Genomic DNA, 17,424 nt, shown 5'->3' on the forward strand with positions numbered 1-17,424 from the left:
ATTCCTTCACAAGTCTATCTGCATCCAAATCCCATGCTCTAATCACAGTATGCACGCCTCTCTGAAATATTTCAGAAACAGCCACCCCTGGGCAGATCTGGCTACGTTGTTTGTGCGGCCCAGTGCAAAGTGAAAAATGTGAGGTCCTTGTTCAAAAACTCTAAGAATTTTAAGATAGTGACAACAGAACATTCAACCAAGTATAGGACTCTTCTAAGCATGAGGCCCTTTGAACTACACAGGTTGCACACTCCTGAGGCTGGCCTTGCTCCTGGTACCAGCACTGTCTCCAGACCTTTGCTCTTTGATCTAAGCGAGCTGGTCTCTTGGAGTTACCTCTTCTATTAAAAAAAAAAAAATTGTTGTTTATTTATTGTTGTTGTTCAACAACAATTGTTGTTCAGAGGATCACACAAGATACAAAAAGAAAAGCATGCTGCCTGGCACAGAGCAGGCCTTCAGTTCTGTCAGTTCCCTCTGAAACCCATTGCCAAGTCCTTTAACAGAGCATCCCATGCTTTTTTGACCTGACACCAGGCTGCCTCCCAGTCTTCAGTCCTTCAGTGTGGCCCCAGCACAAATGCCAGAGGATGGAAGGGAAACATCATAAAGGTTCAAGGTCTGCCACATTGGTGATGTTCTTGGGAGTCTGGTGCTCTGGGGAACACTGGGAGAAGTTACTGCACCTCAACCCCCTAACACTAAGACAGAGGCACAGCCCTTCATAGGTTTCTTTGGGATTTGGAGGCAGCGTATACCACGCCAGGGAATGCTGCTTGGACACATTCACTGGGTCCTCTGAAGGCCAACTGCTTTTAATCAGGCCCAGAGCAAGTGAGGGCTCTGCAGCAGGTCCAGGTTCTGGTGCAAGTTCCCCTGCGTGGCCCATAGGACCAGCAGACACTTCGGTGCTTGAGGTATCCAAGGGGGGTACATATGCCATGTGGAGCCTCTGGCGAGCCCCAGCTGGGCAGTCACAGTGCAGACCCCTAGGGTTATGGAGCAAAATTATGGCTTCTGCATGAGAAAACTACTTATCATTTCGAAAGTACTTCCTGCCTTGCTACTGGGAGGAAGAGAGACTGCATGCCCTTCTGGTCCTCCTGCAGCTTCCCACACACCTACTTCCCACCCGCTGGGACCTAGCTCAAGATACCTTCTCCTCTTGAAATGCCCTCCTGCTCAAATGTTCCGCTTCGCTAAGGCCCAGATCAATGGCCTCCTCCTCCATGAGGCCATCTCCAATCCAGCCTGAGAAATTCCTCTGTCCAACATATTTTAAATATCTGAAACCTTCATCCCAACTCTCATCACCAGACAACCAAGACTCACCAAACATCCCCTCTAAGCCTTAGGACCTGATGGATCCCTTGCCTTCAGTCTGGGCCACTCTGCAGCCATAGGGCTATTTCTAAAGTGGAAGTCAAAGCATGCTTCTCTTTTTCTGTTCCCAGCCCCCAGAATAAACTTTATATTCCTTCCATAGCACGAAACAGCTGCCAGCATCCTCCCCTGCTGCAGCCAACCTCTTCCGCTGATCTCCTTACGCTTCTCTGCTCCTAACTGGTCCTCTCAGCCCCTCCGGCTCCCCTCAGTCCTGCTCCTCCATTAACCAGACAAACTTAATTCATCCTCCAAAGCCTTCCTCCCCGAGGAAGCCACCTGCTCCCTCCTGCGGGCACCACAGGGCCTCGAACACATCTCTGCTCTGGTGTGTACAGCACCGTACCAAAGTGCCCGGTCATGTCCGTTCACTGCAACAGTCTCTAAGTCCCTCAAGTGCAGGGGGAGTGCCTGCTTATCACTGCACCCAGTGCCTCGGGAAGTTCTGGGGCATGTGGACGCATAAGAAACATTTGTTCAATAAAAAATGAATGAAATGAATCTGCCACAAAACACACACTGAATAAATGTTTACGGAAAGAAGAAAGGAAGGAAGGAAAGAAATCCATCTCTATATCCTAGTGTCTAGGATAACTATATCTCTAAATCCCTAGTGCAGGGAGTGAGTGAGTAATGGTCCTCGGTATTGCTAGAACCTCGTACAGTGCCTGGCTGGTATGTAGGTATGTAGTGAATATGGGTCCCTAGTCCCAAGTGGTTTTCAGAATTCAGAACTTTTCCGTTCGTAGACAGATAATTCAGTACATATGCTACATATTATGTGATATGTTCAGGGGTGGGGGGACGGGGCAGCACCCCAGCCCCCATATTAATATGCCCACAGAGAAACATATGGTGGGATAAAGTGAATGAACGTATAGCAACAATAAAGACCAATGGCTACGTATCAGTCTAGGTCAATTTGGGCTGCCATGTAGGTCACAAGAAGCCTTTGGGTTGTCAGCGTGATTTGGATGTTGAGATTGTGGATAAGGGATTGCAGAACTCTGCTTAGTAAAGATCTACTAAATGAATGAATGAGGAAGATCTGTACCCCCAGTGCTACCCCTGTGTGTGACCCAAGGAGGTTTGTGAAATGAATGGATCTTGGAGAGTCAGGCTCACTTACCAGGATTGAGTGTATCAACTGCAGGGCGAGGGACTTGTTGGAGCCCCCAAGGATCTCAGGAAACTCCTTCGGTGGAAAGAAGCAGGTGCCCCCTCTGTGAGCACAGCAGGTCATCAGAAGGGAAACTGGTCTCCCCGAGGGCCCAGGCACCCGCCTTTCAGAGGGGAGGCTGGCAAAAGCAGGAACCCTTTCAGCCCCCAGGGGTCCACGTGTAAGGAGCAGCCTCAGTGGGTTGGTTGAGCAACAAAGTTTCTTCTCCTCACATTTGATAAGAGGCAGCCATTCCCTGTCATACCTGCAGTCTTGTGGGAGCTGAGTGGCTGCCCTGTGGAAAGGCCATGTTATGGACTGAGTGCGTCCCCTACCAAATTCCTATGCTGAACACCCAGAATGTGACTGTATATGGAGAGAGGGTCTTTAAAGAGGTCTTTAAGCTAAAATGAGGATGGTAGGGTAGGCCCTAATCCAGTCTGATTGATGTCCTTATAAGAAGAGGAAATTTGGAAGTGCAGAGACTCCAGGGGTACGCACGCATAGGAAAGACCTTGTGAGGACACAGCAAGAAGGCGGCCACCCACAAGCCACGGAGGGCGGCCTCAGAGGAAACCAAACCTGCTGGCACCTTGATCTTGGACTTCTAGCCTCTAGAACATTGAGAAAATAAATTTCTGTCGTTTAAGCCACTAGTCTGTGTTATTTTGTTATGGCAGCCCTAGGAAACTAACACAGGCCACCACTTGGCTTCAACAGCAAGTTAAAAGAGAGGTTGAAAATCTCAAAACTAGTGGTTTATTTACTGCTCTCTTTCTAAAGACCTTTGTCATTAGGGTCTCAGAAGCCAGCAGTTGGCAGGGGCAGGCAGCTTAGTGAGGCTGCAGAGAGGATGGTTAAAAACACAGGGGCTGCTTGGTACAGAGTAAGAGCTACGAGCAATTATTTTTAAAATGACCCTTCCCTAGCCAATATCACAGCTTAAAAACATGAGGGGGTAGAAGTAGTATTCACTTGTCAAATGAATTTCTCTGGTACATTTTCTGCTGAAAATCTTGGGGTAACGAGTCATGACAGATATTTAAACATATCTGTCTTCTCCCAGAGTCATTGAAATAATCCACAAGTACATTTTAACTACAAGAACCCTCTCTGTACGTTCAGGAGCTAGGATTGGTTTTTGGAGATTTCCTATGGTCTCAAACAACCAGCAATGGTCACACAGAATGACAGCACCCATGCAGCCTCTTGTGCATGCAGACCTGGGCACCAAGTTCTGTTCTCCCACTTGAATAATTCCAATATCTAACATTTACTGAGCACTTAGACTATATGCCAGGCTACCTGATGTGTACCTGTGAGGTGGGTAATAACATTAGCCCTATTTCATAGATGAGGGAACAGAGGTTCAGAGAGGTTACGGAGCTCCCTAAAGGTCACACAGTAGGTAAATAGAGAACTCAGCATTTACAGGCAGAACCTAAATACACAAAATTTATACACTGCTGTCTCCTCTCTAGCTAGGAGACTTAGGAAAGTCACATTAGTCACTTTGAGTCTCAGTTTCTTTAGCTGCAAAATGGGGATAATAATGCCTGTTTGCAAGTTGTACCGACAGCATGCACTTGGCTTATGGAAGGCACTCAGTCACAGTGGTTATGGTGGCGTGGCTATTATCAGTAGCAGCTGCCTTCCTTTTTCTAGCACAGATCCAGAAAGCATTAGAAGACCTAACTTAAGCCACAGCCTGTGACTCAGTTGCCTCATTTACAACGAGGGAAAAAATCCCCAACCCTACTTAGCCCTAAACATTGCTCTATGTGTCAAATTAATAATTACCAGAACATGCCTTTAACAGCTCAGTGAACTCAGGGTTCCGATTCTGATTCTAGAGTGTCACCAACCAGCCTTGTAACTTGACACACTTCTGTATTTCATAACCTCACTTCCCCCAGCTTGAAAGGTAGAGGTTGGTCTGCAGAAGTGAGCTTTGATATATTAAGAATTGAGCACTCTGCTCTTCTGAGGACAGACGAAAAGCTTATTTTGAATGGGGAGGGTCTTCTCAAACTACAGGGTCACGAAATCATGGCTCCTACTCAGCATTCAGGCCTCAGCTCAAATGATCCCTCCTCAGAGAAGCCTTTCCCGACCCCTGCTTCCCTCCCTAAAGAAGCCTCCTCTTCCCAGTTGATGTCCTTCAAAGCACTTAGACTCTCTGAAACCATCCTTTCAATCTTGCATGTCACCCGTCTCTCCCCTTGAGAATGTAAGCGGGCAAAAAGCAGGAACCATGTGACTTGCTCACTGCCGAATGCTGTTTTTTTATGAGTGCAGGGCACATAGTAAATGCTTGGTTCATACTTGTTGACTGAATGAAACAATTCAATAATTTTGCAACTTGCACTGCCTTAGAGAGCGTTCTTGGAAATCAAATACCAGAACCAAGGCTGGACATGAGAGTGTAAAGGACTGAAGTTTTCTAAACCTGTATGAATTTCACCTTTGAGGTAGTAGCAGTGCTTATTTGAAACAATCGTTTGTAATGTTTTGAACAAAGTTCAAATGGGTCCAATCCTCTCTTACTTTTTTGTAGAGTTGTTTCTTTAAACCTATACGAGGAGCAGGGTGGACACTTGCTACGGCTGCCCTCAATCCGCAGTTCTCCTCCTTCAGAGAGAGGAAAGATGAGAAGTACACCCAAGCTGTGTACCTGGGTGATGGGCTCCAGCCCTCGTAACGCTGGGTGAAATCTATGGGCGTGCCCAGTGTGAAGCAAACAGCTGCCTCGCTGTTGAGGGAGCAGGAGGAGGCACAGCAGGAAATCTTACCACGGGCAGCAGGAAGCCACACTCGTGGTTATTGACTCCGATGATAGAAGGAACTGGCTTAAATGATTTTTGAGCCAATAGGTCTAAAGGGTCATGAGGAAAGAAAAAGCCATCAACCACTCGAGTGAAAGACTTGGTTTTCTGAAATAAGAAAGAAGAGAAAAATCGGCAGCTGTTTCTCTTCACGAAATCTGCTGTCCCCAAACCCTAGCCTAGCTGAGCCAACCCACTATAGCAAAGGGCATTAGGAAGGAAAAAATAAGCCACTCTTGGCCCATCCCAACACATCAGTGCTGCCTGGCCAGCTCTGCCATTCACTTAGGCAAAGGGGCTCAACTTTTCTGGGCCTTAATTTCCTCATCTGCTAAATAGGGATAATAATAGTAATAACCTAAGAAATATAATACCCCTGCACAACGGTTCTCAGAGCATGGCTCCTGGACCAGCAGCGTCATCGCCTGGGAACTTGTTAGAAATGCAAATTCTCATGCCCCATCCCACACCTGCTGAATACAAAACTCTGGGGGGTGCAGCCCAGCAAACAGCCCTCCAGGTGAGTCTGATGCATGCTCAAGTGTGGAACCACTGGCCAAACGCAATGGGCAGAGTGGTGAGAGGAGGGGATGGCCAGAGTAGTGTGGGTTCGTGTTAGCATCTTCCTGAGGCATCTTCCTCAGCACTGGGCCTTGGATCTGGATGGATATTTCTTGGGTCTTAGGAAGTAACACCTGGCTCTATTCATGATTTTTTTTAGGTCTCTGTTCTGGGAGTGGGGGTAGAAGGGAGCACACAAAAGAGCTTTCACACTACACTGGGTCAAGAACTTATTACCCATTTCCTGGACCCTAGTAAAACTCACAGCAGATTCTCAATCCATGCCAAATAACTATTTAACAAATGTTAGAATCGAACAGGTAAGGACCTAATTCTCTCAAGGACTACCAGAGGGTCTCAAGATTGGAAGATTAGACATAAAAGATCATCCAGTCCAATGAATCATCCAGTGATTGAAATTCATCAGCAGTCATGTAGACCCTGCTTGCATACTTACAGAGGTGGGTATCTCACTGCCTTCTAAAGGAGCCAGTCCTTTTTCAGACAGCTGAGTTTTTAGAAAGTTCTTGGTCATTTCAAGCCAAAATGGCTTCCCAACTTCCAGCTCTTGATCTTGACTTTAGTTTCTAGTGGCCTGTGGAGCAAATGTGGTCCCTCTTCCCAGTGAGATGCCTTCAGTGATGTAGAGACAACCTTTGTATTTTGTTGGGTCTTATCCAAGCTAAGCAGCACCCTGGCTTGTCAATGTCCTTAAATTACCTATAAGGGTTCTATATGCCACATTGTTTTTTTACAGCCGTTATTATGAATCCCCAACCGCCATCTGTCCAAGTCCCAAATCAAAATAAATAAGAGAGTGGTAGGATTTGTCTACCACTCCATTCAAAGGGCAACACTGTCCCCAAACTCTCCCCTCCCTCTTCACCTGGTTGATGTTCAGCAACTCCTTGGAGGATTTTGCCCGCAGGCACTGTAGCAGGGCCACGGAGTCTGACACGTTGCAGGCACAAATATCTGCAACCATCTGCAACTATTTCCAGAGAAGGAACAGGTCAGCGCACAGGACTGAAAGCCTCCAGGAAAATGAAAGTTGGAAAATGTCCTCAATCCAGCCCCAGGTTGGTGCTTTATATATGAAGTCCGGCCTGCTGCCTCTCCCCACCCCCATGTGACCATAATGGAACGCACACATTGAGGACACGTTGGCACTGCATCATCCTTACTCTCTTGCCTGACCCTCCTTGTCATCTTTAGCAATCACCAGAGCTGGATCGATCTCAGCTTATCAGCTCTGCTCCAGCCCCACCCCAGCCTGGAACATCTGAACATGCCCTGAGCATCCTTTTTCTATCTCTACACCAATTCCATTCATTCTTTGAGGCCCAAGTCCCATCTTTTCCAGGATATTCTTTTAGACCATTGCAGCCCCCATGAGCCCCTTCCTCTTCTAAACTCCTGTTACTCCAAGTGTCCTCACCTCCTCTACCTAGCTCTTTGCTAAACACCTTCTTGCCCTGTCATTGGACTTCCCACATGTGTAGAACTTGTCCCTTGAGAGTGGTGGTCCTTACTCTTCTGGGAGTCATGGATGCTCTGAGAATCCAATGGAAGCTACAGACCTTCTCTCTGGAAAATGCACAAACATAGAGTCTCCATACAACTGTAGGAGTTCTAGGACCACCTCTCAAACTCTCCATGGATTCCAGGTTAAAAATCCTTGCCATAAAAAGATTATAGTCTTCTCAAGTTAGTATATGTCTTCTCCACTTATAAACCCATGGGTCTTAAAACAGAGCCGGGAAAACAATGAGCACTCAATATGTGTGTGGCGAATGCACAAACTAAAAAAAGCTTGATATATCATGTTACCAAAATCAATATTCCCTGTGTATTGAGGGTATTTTATTTTACCATATTATAACTCTATGTTCCCACTCTTGGTGTAAGTTGTTATTTTCTACAAGGTGTTTAAGAAAATGCACCACTAAAGCAAATAATACCCAGGAGATAGCTCCACAGTCCAGGGCTTAATTAGTATTCATTGAATGAATCAGCTCATTCGTTAACTCATTCATTCAGCAAACATTTATAATCACCTAATATACACCAGACATTATGCTGGGACATGAAAGATATAGAGACCTTGGCCTCTAGGTCCTCTTATCTGGTAGAACGCTAAGAAAAGATGATAGATGACAAATATCTAGGGCATATGCCTCACTTCCCCCTCACAATCTCATGCCAGACAGCATTTATCAGTCCCAGCATTATTTCACACTGAGCTGGAAACAACCTCAGAATCTTTCTTAACATAGTACTCTAGGTGGAGTAGATTTAGTACAGGAGAAAAGCCATACATAATACAGAGGACTGAATTATATATCACAAGCAAAGAGTAATGGATAAGATGTAAGAATTATTACACATATGCTTATACACACACACACACACACACACTCATGCACACTAGCAGTAGTGCATTGTGTACCTGGACCGATTTGCTATTGAACCAGCCCTTCCATGGAGCAACAAGGGTCACCTTGGGCCAACATCAGATCCTTTGGTCATGGTCAGCAAGGATAGCCAAGCACGTGGTCTATGGACACCTGACCACATTCTCTCCTGACCAAGGAGAGGAAGCTGGAGAAGAGTTAACAATATACCTACATCATCATTCCTCTCGTAATCAGGGGCCTTCAGGTAAGGGATGATGGTCACCCCACTCTCCATGATGGCTCTGTGGAATAAGCCTTTGGCCATGGGGGACAGAATCTGGATAGAGAACACAGGAGACCCAGGAAAAGTTATCCAGGGGGCTCCCCACCTATCACACACAAAACCCAGCCCTTCTTTAAAGAAAACTTCCCAGGAAGCCCTCTTAAGAGCTCTAAACTTAGAGGGAAAAAAATCCTGGTTTGGGGGTTTCAAGGACTAGCTGCAAAGGTTTGGGCAAGTTTTCTAACCTCTCCGAGCCCCAGGTTCCTCAGGAACTTGGAGGTCAAGCATTCTGCCATGGGAGTGCTAGCTCCTTCACCCCCCGTCCTTGAAATGAGATTGAGCCCTTAACTCACGATGTATTTGTGAGGCTCGAGGGAGACAATGTGTTTGTAAGTGTTTGTTCAACATGAAAGCAGCAATTAGATGTGAATGACTCATTGTCCTCATTTTTGTCACCTCAAAAATGAGGTGACACCGAGGTTCCTTCAAGTCCCAAAGAGAAGAACTCACAAGGCTGGAAACACTTATAGCTCCTGCTGACTCGCTGAAGATGGTCACACAGTGTGGGTCCCCACCAAAGAACTCAATGTTCTCCTGGACCCAGGTCAGGGCAGCCACCTGGTCCATGAAGGCCCAGTTCCCCAGTACGTGCTTGTCCCCTGTGCTGTGGACAAGAGGCAGGGTGAGAATGCTCAGTTGGCCGCTGTCTGCTTCTCACAGCCCAGGGAGTGGGTTGCAGAGGCCGTGGGCTGGTGTCAGGGCATCGCCACCTCAGCTGGAAAGAAGCTGAGAGTCAGAGGCCTGGGGCAGCTGGGAAAACCAGGCTTAATTCTCACCCTCTGCTGGGATTTGGGTTTCTTTGAGAATCTGATGATAGCTCCACACCCCAGAAAAATGCACAGACGATCTTATATGTGCAATCCAGGGTAATCACAGGCTCCCCTGCATCCATGGATTCCAGAAAAGTCCTGCTCCTGAGAGTTGGTCTGCACCAGGAAGCAAGACCTCCCTGGGCACAGGGGTTCCAATGAATGACTAAATGAATAATAATGATAATAATAGCAGCTGCTGCAGCATCGTGCACAACATTGTCCCAAGGGCTTTACAGCTGATGCTCCTATGATCCTCCCACCCTGTGAGGTAGGTGGTGCTGGTCTTTCTCCTTTATCCCTCTGGGTCCTCTCTTCACCATTCTCCACCCTGTTCTCAAAAGACTGACCTTTATGAACTGCGGCCAGTGGGAGACACCAGCTGGGGGCTTCAGGGTGGGATACTGAAGGACTGGGAAGTTTATTCTGTCACCCCATGCCCCACCACCCTCTGCTGGGAAGTGGTTTGGGCAGTGGCTGCATTTCTCTGCAGCCACAGCTCACGTCACCCCCACGCCCATCAATGATATCTGCAAGCATGTTCTAAGGATACTGATGGATTCATTGTTTCCTTCTCACAGACAGGAAATGGAGGCACAGAGAGGTTAAATTCCTTGCCCAGGAGCTAGAAAGTTGCAGATTTGGATCCATGCTCCTAACCATGTTCCATGTTGCTGCCCCTGCAGAATAGCCTGTTTCCCAGGATGAGTGGACAATTAATGGGGAAACAAGGGGAAAAACACAGAATCAAAGAAACGCCTAGACCAAAACATTCGTGTGGTACCCACCGTGTATGAGAGTAACCCCGGGATCATAGTCTACTCCTCTTCTGTCCTCCAGTCCCCCACACTGCTCCTCCCCTTGGTTCCCTTTCTCTGTCCATGACCCCTGGGCTGGCCCTAACTCCGCCCTTTCTCTCCCACAGCCTCCGCATCTGGTCAGGAGCCACGTATGCCCTGCCAATTTTACCTCCATTCCATCATAGGCCCCACATTGGTCCCCATTCCTCCATTTCTGTGTATCCTGATTCATAATCTGGTCACTTATGATCTGGGTGACCTTGAGCAAGTCACTTAACTTGCTTTGCCTCAATGTTCTCATGCCTGAATGGGGTTAATAACGGTGCCTGCTTCACATGGTTGTTGTGAAGACTGACGGTGCAGGCACACAGCAAGTGCCATGTACGTGTTAGCAATCCCTCCAGCCTGCTTCACCCCATGACCTGCACCTATGCTGTACAGCAGCCTCCCTACCGGACTCCCCATCTGAAGGCCAGGCGCCCCTAGCCCAGCCTGCACTCTGCTCTGGAGTGACCTTCCTACTATACTGATCTGCAGGGCACTCCTGGGTCCCTCCTTCTTTAAAAAAAATTTTTTTTAAATTAATTAATTAATTTATTTTTGGCTGCGTTGGGTCTTCATTGCTGTGCGTGGGCTTTCTCTAGTTGCAGCAAGCGGGGGCTACTCTTCATTGTGGTGCGCAGGCTTCTCATTGCAGTGGCTTCTCTTGTTGCAGAGCATGGGCTCTAGGCATGTAGGCTTCAGTAGTTGTGGCACGTGGGCTCAGCAGTTGTGGCGCATGGGCTTAGTTGCTCCGCGGCATGTGGGATCTTCCCAGACCAGGGCTCAGACCCATCTCCCCTGCACTGGCAGGCAGATTCTTAACCACTGTGCCACCAGGGAAGTCCCTTGTCCCTCCTTCTTTATCCAATAAAAACCAGTCACCGTGCACAGCCTAGCATTCAAGGTCTTGCCCAATCAGGCCTGTCCCTACATTTTCACATCCATCTCCTGTTATATCCTCATCTACCTGTCTACTAGAACCAGACGTTATAAGCAATTTTTGGAAACCTTTCTGTTGAAGGAATCTTAGGCAGAATCCCAATGTACAGATCTGCTAAAAGTGTAATCAGGGCACCCCTCTCAGGCCTTCTTGCCTCCACCGCAGCCCCGTAGCCACCTCCCCGTGCTATGTGCTCAAAGCCCAGTTTGCAAATATTGCTCCAGGCCCAGGTGCTGCTACATTTCTTTCCAACTTCCCAGCCTTTGCTCAGACAGCTCCTTTTGCCAAGTGTGCTTTCTCCCAACCCCTCCTCCCCAAAGCCAACCTCATCTTTAAGGTGCAATTCAAATTCCACCTCTCTCAGGAAGCCTCGCTGGTTTCTGGCAGCTCCCTCTGTTTCTACAGCTCCATCACCTCTCACCCTCAGACCATTACTCATGTCCTGCCTGGTAGGGTATTTGTGTCCCTGTGTTATCTCCCCCATGACACTGAGAGCCTCTCGAGGGTAGGAGTCACACTGGACTCCTTGCCACCTTCCCCGTAGTTTCTGACCGTGGCCTCTCACTACTCCTTTGGCTCACACTGCATCCTGGCCAGGGCTTAGGTTCTGCCATGTTCTAAGTAGGATAATGGAAGTGGCCAAGAGCCCCAGCTCTATTCTGTGACCTCTGGGAAGCTGCTTCGCCTCTCTGTGCCTCTATTTTTCAACTGTAAAACGGGAATAACAACAGTATGTTTCTCATAGAATTATTCTGAGGGTGAGCTATAATGGATGCATAGCGAGTGCACAACACCATGCCTGGCTCATAGTGAGCACCTGAAACATGTTCGATGTTACTGGGGGAAGGGAAGCCATGCAATGGAGTGATTATTCTCAGGTGAGCTCCTGAGGAGCCTTGATGTGGGCCCTATGGCAGAGACTACGAACTGCTCACACACCCTGTTTCCTCACCTTCTAGGGCACACATCCCCTTTGCAGTTGGGTGTGGCTATTATGACTGAGTTCTACCAGTTGTATGTGAACACAGTGATAATCGCCACCTCCAGGCTGACCCAGAAAGACCACTGTCTTCATGCTCTTTCTTCATCTGCTGTCCAAGTACAGCAGATCCAAGAGGATCTGGGGCCCTTAAGGAGGGCAGAGCCACAAGATGGAAGGAGCTTGGGTCCCTGATTGACCACACAGAAGAACATCTGTCAGTCAGAAACATTTGATTGGATTTTAATTGAGTGAGAAGGAGATTTTTATTGTTTTAAGCCACTAACACTTGGGGGTTTACATGTTATAGCCGCTAAAATTACCTAACTAATTTGGGCCAAATTTGTTCAATGTCACTAAAGGCTCATTTCTCCTTAGGTTGCTGGGCACTGAACCCCCTGTGGCTGCTGTCCAGCTGCCCCTTGGGGATCAGGGGTGTCAATCACTTGGGGAGACTCACTTGAAGAAGCCGAATATTCCTAGCCGGTACTGGATAGTCACAACAAGCACGTCCTCGTAGGAAGCCAGGGCAGACCCATCGAAGATGGATGCTGAGCCAGTCTCGAAGACACCCCCAGGGAGCCACACCATGACCTAAGGAGGGGAGAGGAACTCTCCAGTCAGCCCACCAGGCACCCATATCCCCTCCGCATGCATGTTGGGACATTCTTTCTTTAGGGAAATATGAATGTCTCACTTTCCTTTCCAAACAGCATCAGAGGTTTTTGTCTTTTGAAGAAGGCCCAGGATTAAGCATGTGGCTTCTGGCATATGAGTGCCTGGGTTTGATTCCCAGCTCTGCCACTGACTAGCTGTGTGACTTTGAGCAGCTTCCGTAACCTCTCTGAGGTTTGTTTTTCTCATCTGTAAGATGTGAAGAATGAAAGTATCTCGTTTATGAGGTTATCATTAGGTTTAAATAAAATTCTTCATCCAAAGTCCATAGAACAATGTTGTATATTTCAAGTGCTCAGAAAATGTTAACTAAATGTCTTTGAACTTGTGACCCACAGGAGGATGGAAATCACTGTAAGCCATATATGAGAGGAAAAGCTGCTTTTCTAAGACTTTTCCCTACTTACAGAGAAAAGAGAAGAGAGGAGGGAAAAAAGGGAAGAGAAGTATGGAAGCTTTACTATACTGATTAGAAAAACTGGGACCAGGAAACATCAAACATTCAAATGGTATTACCACAATTTATATACTTAATAATAAATCCCTCCCCATCTCTTTTTTAAGGTCATATTAGTGACTACAACTCTTGGGGCAAGAAAAGAGAAGAAAGCCACAGAGGAAAAAGGAGAACTGGACAAAGCATTGGCTTTGACACCCGGATCTGCCACTTACTGTGTGTAAAACATGGACCAAGTCACTTATGCCCTTCCTGTGCCTCAGCTTCTTCATCTGTAGAATAGGTCCAATAATCCTCACCCACTGGGTTATTGTGGGGGTTAGATGACATAATGAACTGTGCCTGGCACATAGTCAGCCCTCAATAGGTGTTGCTGTTACGATACAATAGAGCGAGTCTCCATTGCAGTGGCAAGGGGAGAGAGGGTGACAGAGGTTGTGGTTCAAAATTAGATGGTAGAATTACCTTCTCCACTCACTTGTACAGCGATCTTTCACACTCTTAAGTGAAACATTTCACATTATTACCTGACTGTCTTCATTGAAAACAGAAAATTTGAAAAAGGCATTTCTCCTCTTTAAAACAGGATTTCCCAAACCGAAAAATCAGAGTCCTCTGAAGCAGAGTCTTTTCTAAATGCTTACAGACCATTAAATACCCGACAGAGGGGAAAAACAAAACAAAATAGAAATCAAAGATCAAGTCACTGCCAATGAGGAAGCAATCAGAAAAGGAGATAAAGTGAATCTGTCATTAGAATGATTTTTTAAGAAAGTTATTGACATGTCAAGTGATTGCATTTCCCTTTTACCCAATGGGGGCCTAGATCTGATTCCAGACATCCTGCCACTCCGCCTGGGTCCCAGGCCCAGAACCTGCCAACTGGAGCCCCCAGCAAGGCAGGCCTCCTTACGGGGAGCTTGGAGCCGGTGTCCGCATGGGCCGGTGCATAGATGTTAAGGTACAGGCAGTCTTCCGACACGCTGAGTTTGGGATAATGCACCTTGAGAATGTGTTGATCTGAGAACAGCCACTCTGAGTTCTGGAGGCACCTTGAAAAAGGGAAGGAGAAACCCCCAGAGTTGCTGTCAGCAAACTTGCCTGGGAGGGACCAGTGCTTGTGACAGCAGGGAGGCCTAATGGTCTCCTGTGCCTGAGCAGAAGAGGCATACAGCACTCTTGGTACAAAGTCTAATAATACCCCAACCCCTATGGTGGCCCAAACAAACAAGCTATAATTCTCTTTGATCTGGTTCCTGGGTAAGAAAGCACATCATGCAGAATAATTATACCATTAACCCCCAGCACCCACCCGTGCCTACCCCCATCACCATAATCCAGACACACACATAAAGACTCAAGGTGGCTCAACAATTCCCCAAGCTGTAAAAGGTAGGACACTGGGTTGCGTATCAAGGGTTTTACTCTGGCGGCTCCCCCTTCTGCCCCTACAGGAACAAAAGGACATTTCCCGGCCTTCTACCAGGAACCAACTGAGGTAGACAAGCAGGGAGATTCCTGCATTCAGGCCTTTGCTTAAGCTGGTACCTCTGCCTGGACTGCTCTCTCCCCAGGTCTTCTTCCTCATGTTCTTCCCTTTCTTTCAGATTCTGTCAAAACGCTACCTCCTCCACGAAGCCTTCTGAAATTTCTCCAGTTAGACCCTATATTTTAATTGTTGGTTCTCAGTGGATATCAGTTGAATGAATGAATGAATGAATGAATGAACAAGCAGATGAGATTCAGCTTATTGTCCTTGGTCTCTGGACCACATGGGGTCTTCTGTGGCTTAGTGAGTTTTCTGGCACCAGGGTACTCCTTCTGCCTGGGACCCCAATGCCAAGAACTAACATGGCCCAACCTGAGGGCTTCACAGAATCTGAGAGTCAAAAGATTCTTGGCGATTTCCAAGTCTCACCTCTCATCCAATGCATGAGACACCTCCAAAATTTACCTGTGAACTTCTTGCCCATCTAAGTTTGAAAATTTGCAGTGTCTGGGAGCACCTGCCCTCCCAGCTCCCCTGGGGCACAGAGACACACTTATGTATCCATTCCACTCTAAAGCCCTTACCTAGTCTGAGTGTGGAGACTAAGCCTGGGGAGAGGTCACATGGAAACGCTTCAACAACCCCTTCTAACCAAAAGACTCAGTAAGCCCATCACAGTGGTTCCCAAACCTGATTGGTCCTCAGACTTCCTAGAGAGTTTCTTTACAATCCAGTTATCCAGGCCCAGCTTTGGGGATTCAGATTCAGGAAGTCTGGAAGGGAGCCCAAGGAATCTGCTTGTTCTAAACCAGACGGGGAGCCATGCCATCACAGAAGCCTCACCCACATCTGACCCTCCACATCCTCCCACTGGGCTGCATGATCTTTATCATGTGCTCTGCCCCTACGCCCAGGTCACAGGCCACCCATAGGACCGAGCCACCTCTTACAATTTAGGGTAGGACATAGCGTTTTGGAAATCATTCCAGAGCAATGCAGGCTCTGGTTTTGCAAATCGCGGGAGTCCTACAGGGGGTGCAGCATAAGGGATCCCAAGGAACACGTTCACAGGCATGTCGCTTCCCAGCACAGTAGCTTGCTTCCCCCGGACCCATCCCAGCCTGGTGTTCCTCACTGGTGCATCTGCAGCTGGCCCTAGGGAAACACACAGGGAGGAATCAAGAGCTGGCAGGGAAGAGGCTGGGAATAAGCCAGACTCAGTGCTCCCCACAGTGGGACGTTCTTTCTCAACCCAGAGGCTGCGCAAGTGTCTGGATTCCTTCTCAATGAACCCATGTCTACTGCTCCTTCAACATTCCCTTAGTAGTCATCTGCATCAGAGTACCCACTTAATTTCTCCTAGGAGCACAGCACCAAGCCACACCATCTTCCAAAATTTAATTCAGGAACCCATCTCCCTTCTGCTGCACACAAACTTTCCCTTACTATGGAACTGATACACACCAGCCTTTATAGATCCTAGGACCCCACAAAAATCTTCTGGCTCAAAGTTTCCCACATTTCAGTCATTTTTATACCCACCAGCACAATTGCTGGCATGTCTGTGTATCACCCATGTGACTACTGGCTTTTATCTTTTCTTAAAATTAAATTGAAATAAACTTTTAAAAGTTTACTTAGAGGAATTCTAAACAATAACATCTATGGAATTGTGGTTTTGATGACTTAGGTATATGCTTTTGAGTACACATGAAAATACATATACAGCAATGAAAATAAAAAATTCTCTTGCAGATGCCACCTGAAATCAGCTCATCCACCTCCAGGGGTATGAGGATAATTCTTAGGGAGAATGGCAATGCAAGCTTCTCAGTTTCTACATCGAATATGGAGCCTTGAGAAGTTAGCTGCTCAACTATTTACTTAGCAGGACCCAGATTTCTTGGCATTATCTATTCTAATGTCATTTCAATAGTGACAGTCCTCCCTGGGCAGTTGGCGTTACAGAAGCACAGGCTCCATCCCACGTCCCTCTCCAGTGCCTAGGACAGAGGGCTCTCCAAGCTCCCAAAGGTGCGAACAACCCAAGGACAAGACAGGGTCTTCTGTGCTCTACCCACACCTGAGAAGACCCTGGCCTAGGGCTCTCAGTGATACCAGGACATTGGTCAGGTGCCCTGAGTTACTACACAGCCCTCCATGGGCCCCTAGAGACTCCTGAGAAGTAAATTCATTTCCACCAGGGAAAATCCTCCAAGGTAGGGAAATCCCCTATCCCATCTTCTGAGGAGCCCTCCTCTCCCACTGGGTGTCTCACCCTCGGTGGCAGCTGCAAGGACCCAAACAGCCCAGATCAGGGTCTGGCCTGGATGCACCCACTCCCCACTCATCTGGTTGGCCCGCCTGAACTCCCTGGACATCCGCGGCCACGGTTGGCCTCAGGGATCTTCGGTCAGGGACAAGAAAGGGCTTCCGGTTAGGAGACAAGTGTTGAGCAGGCAGACACAGGACACAGGCTCGGTGAACAATAATAGCATCAGACTAAGATTTTTGGAGGAATTGGCCAAGCAAGACTTTCTTGTTCTGATTTACATAAGAAGCTGAT

At 47.5% G+C, this 17,424-nt stretch overlaps 1 protein-coding gene across 2 annotated transcripts in view; it reads right to left on the bottom strand.

The window, feature by feature from the left end:
- CES5A (carboxylesterase 5A) overlaps window positions 1-17,209 on the bottom strand; it is a 33,341-nt gene extending 16,132 nt beyond the window's left edge. For both annotated transcript variants that reach the window (XM_061173977.1, XM_061173976.1), the window contains exons 1-10: window positions 17,137-17,209; window positions 15,809-16,013; window positions 14,283-14,421; window positions 12,698-12,831; window positions 9,118-9,271; window positions 8,557-8,661; window positions 6,815-6,919; window positions 5,338-5,475; window positions 3,135-3,140; window positions 2,513-2,578 (exon numbers count right to left, since the gene is read on the bottom strand). In XM_061173977.1, the coding sequence (XP_061029960.1) occupies window positions 2,513-2,578; window positions 3,135-3,140; window positions 5,338-5,475; window positions 6,815-6,919; window positions 8,557-8,661; window positions 9,118-9,271; window positions 12,698-12,831; window positions 14,283-14,421; window positions 15,809-16,013; window positions 17,137-17,209 (1,125 nt within the window). The remainder of the gene's footprint in view (window positions 1-2,512; window positions 2,579-3,134; window positions 3,141-5,337; window positions 5,476-6,814; window positions 6,920-8,556; window positions 8,662-9,117; window positions 9,272-12,697; window positions 12,832-14,282; window positions 14,422-15,808; window positions 16,014-17,136) is intronic.
- Between the last annotated feature and the right edge of the window lie 215 nt (window positions 17,210-17,424).

This window comes from Eubalaena glacialis, chromosome 18 (genome assembly GCF_028564815.1).
Source record: "Eubalaena glacialis isolate mEubGla1 chromosome 18, mEubGla1.1.hap2.+ XY, whole genome shotgun sequence".
NCBI classification, from domain to species: Eukaryota; Metazoa; Chordata; class Mammalia; order Artiodactyla; family Balaenidae; genus Eubalaena; species Eubalaena glacialis.